The 7,704-nt window shown below is 41.3% G+C and overlaps 1 protein-coding gene across 1 annotated transcript; it reads left to right on the forward strand.

Moving 5' to 3' along the window:
* The first annotated feature begins 522 nt into the window (after positions 1-522).
* CXXC4 (CXXC finger protein 4) lies at positions 523-1,713 on the forward strand. Its single transcript, XM_052642312.1, has one exon. The coding sequence runs from the start codon at positions 523-525 to the stop codon at positions 1,711-1,713; it is 1,191 nt and encodes a 396-aa protein (XP_052498272.1).
* The last annotated feature ends 5,991 nt before the right edge of the window (positions 1,714-7,704 follow it).

Below are 7,704 nucleotides of genomic sequence, written 5' to 3' on the forward strand. Positions count from 1 at the left end.
AGAATAGGGGGGAGGAGCCGTGGTGTGCTCTGGGGAGGGAGGGATCCGGGTTGGGAGCGTGGGGGAAGGATGGGAATGAGGTGGCGGGGGGGGGGGGGGGGGGGGGGGGGGGGGGGGGGTGTGTCACGTCTTGATGATTGTTATGCAAACGACCTGACGAAGAATGTGGGAGCTTTCGGTGTCTGCGGTGGGGTAGTGAGGGAGGCTGTTTATTTTTTCATCTTTTTCCTCGTGCATCTCGTTGGAATGACTTTCTTTATTTTAGTTGTAACAGTTGGAGGATAATGCAAAGGAAGACGCTGCCTGGGAATTCACCGTCTGTGGAAATGCGCCCCAGAGAGGAATAAAGCAGTCCTCACCTTGCTGTCCCCACCCGGACCCACTTTCCCCTCCCGCCTCGGCCCCCACCCCAACATCACCATCACCCCCTTCCCTCCCCCCCACCTCCCCCCCTTCCCCACCCAGGTGTCGGACCAAACGGTCCCCACTTCCACCCTGCACCCCTTCTTTCCCCCTTGCACCATGAACACCAATGTCTGCGTGGAGCCCGGGCCGAGCCCGGAGGCCCCGGGCTTGCCCAAGGAAAGCCACCTGCCCGAGGGGTCCCTGAACAGCCTTGTGGATTACAACTCGGAGATGGAGCGCTACCGCTCCTTTGCCACCTCCTTCTACAAGACCAACGGGGGCGCCTTCCCGCAGGCCGCCAAGATCGCGCGCATCACCACCCCCATCTTCCCCAGCAGCGCCGCCGCCGCCGCGGCCGCCGCGCGCATCGGCATGTCCCCCTGGAACTGCGACAACGCGGCCACCGCCGCCGCCGCCACCGCCATGCTCTGGGGCAGCGGCGGGGGCGGGGGCGGCGGCGGGGGAGGCGGCGGCGGCGGTGGCGGGGGCGGTGGGGGCGGCAGGAAATCCTCCTCCGCCGCCGCCTCCTCCTCCGCCTCCTCCTCGGCGATCCTCCCCGCCGGCGGTGGCGGTGGTGGCGGCGGCGGTGGCGGCGGCGGCGGCGGCGGCGGCGGCAGGACCAGCATGCACCACCGAAACGACTCCCAGAGGCTGGGGAAAGCTGGCTGCCCGCCAGAGCCATCGTTGCAAATGGCAAATACTAATTTCCTCTCCACCTTATCCCCTGAACACTGCAGACCTTTGGCGGGGGAATGCATGAACAAGCTCAAATGCGGCGCTGCTGAAGCAGAGATAATGAATCTCCCCGAGCGCGTGGGGACTTTTTCCGCTATCCCGGCTTTAGGGGGCATCTCATTACCTCCAGGGGTCATCGTCATGACAGCCCTTCACTCCCCCGCAGCAGCCTCAGCAGCCGTCACAGACAGTGCGTTTCAAATTGCCAACCTGGCAGACTGCCCGCAGAACCATTCCTCCTCCTCCTCGTCCTCCTCAGGGGGAGCTGGCGGAGCCAACCCGGCCAAGAAGAAGAGGAAAAGGTGTGGGGTCTGCGTGCCCTGCAAGAGGCTCATCAACTGTGGCGTCTGCAGCAGTTGCAGGAACCGCAAAACGGGACACCAGATCTGCAAATTTAGGAAATGTGAAGAGCTAAAGAAAAAACCGGGCACTTCGCTAGAGGTCAGAGGAGATGATTTCTTGTTTCCCAGTCTCCCCCCTTCCCTCCTCACTCCCCTCTCCTCTCCCCTCCAGGGCTTCTTGTCCGGCTTCAAGATGCAGTCCCCTTTTCCTGAAGCTTCATTCAGGTTGTAAGATACAGTTGGTGGTGGTTTGGGGAGGGCATGGCCTCTCCTCGCCCCCTCCCCACCTGCACTTCGCCTGGAACCGCCCTCCTGATGCGAGGGCGCCCCTCCTTTTTTTTTTTTTTTTTTTTTTTTTAGCTCTAGGAGGAAAACTAATGTAATTGGTTTGAAAAATCAGAAGTTTCACATTCAATATGGTCAAAAAATTCCCTAGGTGGTTTAAAATACCCCCTTCCCTCTTATTTTTAAAAGCATCTCTGCCCAAAGGGTCGGATACATCACATTCTATATACTTATACTGGGCAAGAGAGACCTATTACTGACCCAGGTGTAACTGTGAGGACACAGTTTGTGGCACACAAGCCTACATTCCCTTTTACACACACACACACACACACGGAGTGATCATTGAAACTAACATGCATGAATTCAAAAGGGGATTTTCTAAACTCTTCTAATTTTTTTCCTTACCATGACAAAATTTTTCTGTTTTCCATTTTATTTTCTGCATAGTTGGTATTTTTTCAGAAAGGGGAAATAGTAGAGAAAACTGAACACCACTTGCAGTATTTTTAAGGAGAGATGACAATTTGTAGCAGGTGAGATGGTAATTTTATTTAAGAATTATTTTATTTATATAGTTTAGAAACTAAGGGTTCCTAAAACTCAGTTACAAAAAATATAAACTTGGGGTTCTGTGTTTAACAAAGTAACCACTATGTGGTCACAAAATCGTTCTATACGTCAAGCACTGTTTTGGTTGATGCACTATATGGTCAATGACAGTTTCTTTTCCTATGTGTGCTTAAAACAATGTACAGATTATCACTAAAGTACTTGTTAATTTAGGCTTTTGGTTATGTTAAACAAAAAGATTGATGTGTTTGGTGGAAATTTCATACAGTGACCTGATCACAACAAAAGGGGGAAAATGGAAAATCAGAAGTAAATGGCTTTGGTGATATACTTAGTAATGAAATATGGACATATAATCATATTTAGCCTCTTGATATAATGTACAGAGTAGATGGCTAAATGCTCATATATAGGTGATAGATTTAGCATTAGGGAATATTCTATGGGCTGGACTGTAGGCTGAGAGTGGTTCTCACAAGTTCTCATCAGAGGGAAACCTGCATAGGAGTTTTCTCCAAGGACTGGCCTTTGAAAGAAGAGTTAAAAATCTTTGCAGGTTTGGATATAAATAAGATACAGATTTTTTTAAGTTTTATTACTATAAATCAAAGCAAATAGCACTTTGTAATTCTCCTCAAACAAATATTATGTTGATATCATCATTGATTATGATCAATTCCATAAAAATATTGCATTTATTCCTCCTTATAAGAGAACCCATGTCTGTTGAAAGTTTGACTTATTCTAGAGTGGTTTATTACATTCCCTTTGGCAACTCTTCTTAAGCAAAGATAATAGCAATCATAAAGGCATGGATCATGTGTTTTCTTAGGTGGAAAAAATTTGTTTTTAGCTTTGAAATATCTTCTCTGGATTAATTTATTATAACTTCTTAAGGTCTCTAAGGCCCATGGGAAATTAAAATTCAGTTCATACTTAAATCTTCTGTTAATGCTTAGTCGATGAGCACTCCTGGCTTTAATTATTTTACCCTTGAACTATACCATCTGGAATTAGAGAATCTAGAATTATAGATTTGCTGTGGTTAAGTGGACTTCATCTTTAGCTAGACCTATGTACTGCCTGCATTCCAATTTATTGTATGTAGTAGGTAGGACCACTGAATAATTCTGATTTATCTAGTAAGCAACCTCTCTGAACAAGTTTAATGTGAATACCAGTAGGTTTTCTGCACAAGTTTCTATGCTGGTTTATTAGTCTAAACAAACTTAATAAGTTCCTTTTTTCTTCCTTTTGATAGTTTTCCCAACTTCTTGTGATCTTTACGTTCCTTAGCTTTTTTTTTTAATCACAAAATTCCATAGTATTACCTTTTCTTCTTTTTAAAAATTCACATGCAAAAAGTTCTGCTGATCTTCGGAAAGTGAGATGTAGATGAGAGGGGAAACATGTTTCTCTCTTTGTAGAGCTCTCTGAAGATGTTCTCCTGACTATATACCCTTCCCTACCAGAGAGTTGTTCTTGGTACAAGGCTAAGATTATTAGTGGAATGCAATTTGGCAGAAAGAAAGAAAAAAAAAATTAATTGGCTAAGATTCTATCTAGGTCACTTTTAAAAGGAAAGGCAGCATGATTGCCTTAAGCACATGTGTAACCGCACAGTTATGGTTGTAGGAAACCAGCTGGATGCGTGTCAGAGTGACAGGGTTTACAGGACTGAACCGGAGCTGAAACAGTGGTTGCAGAATGGTGCAAAGTCCCCCTGCTGACCTGCCTCCCGCTCTAATTTGGTTTCTGTAACTTATCATCATCTGTGGAGATGTTTTAGATGTCAGATAGACTCCGGAGCTGAGGATAGTAATTTGGAGATTCATTATGGATATTACCTGTGGATTTCAGGTGTAAGTTCAGTAGCTAATATTTATTGGCTTTAAGTTAATATCTGGACTATAGTCATTGCTGATACTAGTATTTATCACTTCAAGTCCCACGTGCTCTTCTTTCCTTTGACTTATTCTCATGCCAAGGACTGGAGGCATAATCAGATTTTCAGGGTGAGTAAACTGAAATTAAGACAGACTCACATGGGTGTGTTGGGCCTCTTGCCCACATGTTTTAAAGCCTTCCCTCTGTTATTCCTTTTAAAATTGCTTTACTTATTTCCACATTTTTCTGATAAGTCTCATGTGAAGGGCATATTAATTCCTTAAAAATTTATTTACAAAATCACCACTTAATAGTATTTCGTATGATAAAAATGCACATAAAATAAATTTAGCTTTTTGGTGTTATTGTGTACTATATAGTTGCATATAACACTATTCATTCAATCAATCGCTGTACTAAAAAATTATCACTGATTAGTCAAAGCAGTCATGCTGTATGCCCTTGTGTGACAAAACTTATCTTAAAAACTTGTATCCTAAATGGTTAATATTAAGTTCTCAGATATTTTAAAAAACTTATCATATATCATAAGTTCTATGATAGACCTTTGTCTCATACAAAAGTAATCTCATACAAAGGTATTCCTTTAGTTTTCATATTCACAGCAGTTACATTTCTTATACTAAGACCTAAATCTCTCAACCTAATCTTACTCAAGGGAGAGTCGTCCCATGGGCCACCCCAGCCTCTCTTAGTCCCTGAACATTGTTCAGGTGACATGATTGATCTCTGTGGGACAGCATTAGAGACCACACAGATCTGGTTTCTCTCCCATTAGCTGATTTATGGAATTACATTAGTCAGCAGTGCCTCAGGAGTGTTCCCTGCCCCCACTCCTGGCTCTCTGCTGCTGGGGACACAATGCCACCGCCACCTATGCTTCCCCTGAGCTGGACAAGGGACTTAGGAGAGGCATGTGAGAGTGAAGAGGCTGAGAAACTGGAAAGTCAGGAGAAAGACAGTCTTTTTTCCCTCTCTTTTCTTTTCTCTATTTTCAATTATCTGCTGAATGTACAGGCCCTCAATTATTTCCCACAAGTTAGGTCAAGCTCCTAAGGGGTCTGGTGGAAAACATCCAGGTATTGTCCTGCACTTGATAACTGGATTTAGAAGAGTATTTTAAAGGAGGATGTTAAGTTCTCAGAGCCCCAACCACACAAATGGCAATTGTAAGAGTCTGGACAGAGCGTTGACTGCAGTTTGTGCAGGAAGGTGACACATGCTACCCAAAGAAATGCATTTGTTTATTTCAGTTCAGTTCAGTCACTCAGTCATGTCTGACTCTTTGCGACCCCATGAACCGCAACACACCAGGCCTGTAGACACACACATAAAATAGTTGTGTCACTCAGATTCAGAATCTGTATGGTCAAATAGTGAAACTGGTCACCAATTAAACATGTCATATAAGTTCTTGAAGTTGATGACCAAAAAAAAAACTAGAGGTAAAATATGAACGTTTCATATCTTAAATTGTGATACATAGTGGTTTATCTTTTTATATCATAATTCAAAAATGGGTTTTCAGATTGAAGAGTCAGAACCTTGCCAGTATAAAAACAAAAATATTTTTGATTGGAAAATGTAAATATAACTATTAAAAGGAAAGAGAAAATTTTTCAATAAATTCAAACAAAATGATAATATCTTAACACTGGAATGTAGTATAGAAACAACACAGAGAAAAGTTGCAGAATTTCATAAATGTTAAGAAAAAAGCACAGAGAAGTTCAGCTTTGGCTGAAGTCAGAAAGTAGATTTGTAGCTAACGCAGCAAAGTATTATACAAGTCCAATGAGATTCTCTTTCCATCACTAGGTTTAGTACAAGGTAGTCAAAGCTGTTTTGAAAGAATCACACATTTTTAAATAATTCCTAAATGAAAATAATTTCCTTTCCTATCCAAACATCACGTAAATTCTAAGCAGTCTTTTGGATGGCAATTAGGAATAGTAAAATGAAAAAAATTAAAAGCATTTGTAAATTATTCTATAAGAATGTTTGAAATTCAGTCAGCACCAAGCAAAATTTTTTTAAAAAATCAGAAGCCAATAAGAACAAAAACAAACTGTAGACTTTAATCGTATAAAAATATATGGATATTTTAAACAAGAATGGAAAGTATCCAGTGATGAAGTAGATAAAAATTACTTGATTTTTAAACTTTTTAATTAATTGATTACTGAAGCATTGTTGCATATTTTTGTTAGTCAACTGTTTTTGGGTGAATAGTTAAGATTTTGGCACAGTTCAGACTTACAGATTGACAAATACAGGACAATGTATAAAAATAGCCTGTAAGACTGAAAATTGAAAGGTGTGTCAAAAGTGATGGGCTTTTCATCCGTATTTGCTCTAGAGTACACAGTTGGAGATTGAAGATCTATGTCGGGGTGACTGTGAAGAAGCTGGTAGAATGTTCCTTCTGGATATAAACATAAACATTATTGGAGTTTTCCCCAGGAATAGGTTTTAGTGTGTCTTTAAAAAATCTCTTCTGAAGTAGTTGGTGCTCCTAGAACTTACTGTTCAATCTGAGTTGGTCAGATTGGTCTTGTATTCGTTTACTTTTACTAGAAAACAATTCAGTTTTGATTTTTGCTTTGGAAAAACATAACAAAATGTCCTGCTATCCAAACATTTCACAAGCATGGATATGCTCAGTTTCTTATGTTTATTTTTATTCAAGTTATACAAAATGTTTAACATAAATTCATTCATCATATATAAAAATCATTACTTAAATCAATAGGTTAAATTCAAGATTTATTGAAAGGCCCATGTAAATATGCAAGTTGGAGAAAGGACTACTTCTCTTTTAGTTTTCCTCTTATTTTTAGATTAGTTTTTGAAAAGTAATAATGAATCCAAAGTAATGGTAAAGTCATTTTATAAGTGTGAGTTTTTAGTCACTGATTAGAATATCAGATGATCTTGGCTGGGGAAGCAGAGCACTGTAGAAAAAGTTTGTTTGTTTGTTTGTTTGTTTGTTTTTAACAAAACTTGTTTTTAAGAAAGTACTTGTACTTTTCTGGTGGAATTGGTATAAGTTGTGAGGATTTTTGTGCATATATAATTTAATTTCTTTATTTGTCCTGCAGTGCTTCTGTTCATTCTTAATATACTTTTTTCATTGAGCATTTATGCTGTTATCCTTAGCAGTTTCAAATAATTGGAGGAGGGGCACACGGGTGGTTTTATCCCCTCAGTCACATCTTGTTCCATCACATGCAAACACCTGTCCTGAAATTGAATTATTCTGCGGGGTAATCGAAAAGCCTGCCTCCATCCGGCATCGTATGTTTTCTGTTGTTTATTGAGTTATGTTGCACCATACTTCAGATGCGACAGCCATTTAATAATGTTGAAGACTTAGCTCTGCAGGGGCTAAGAGGATCCCAGCAGGCTTGTTAACTTCTACTCTAAAACATTAGGAAAAATATTTTTTCCTCTGTGA

The sequence above is a fragment of the Budorcas taxicolor genome, chromosome 6 (genome assembly GCF_023091745.1).
Source record: "Budorcas taxicolor isolate Tak-1 chromosome 6, Takin1.1, whole genome shotgun sequence".
Classification (NCBI taxonomy): domain Eukaryota; kingdom Metazoa; phylum Chordata; class Mammalia; order Artiodactyla; family Bovidae; genus Budorcas; species Budorcas taxicolor.

What these genes read in the sequence shown, in the direction of transcription:
- CXXC4 (XM_052642312.1), top strand. Translation starts at nt 523, where the DNA reads ATGAACACCAATGTCTGCGTGGAGCCCGGGCCGAGCCCGGAGGCCCCG.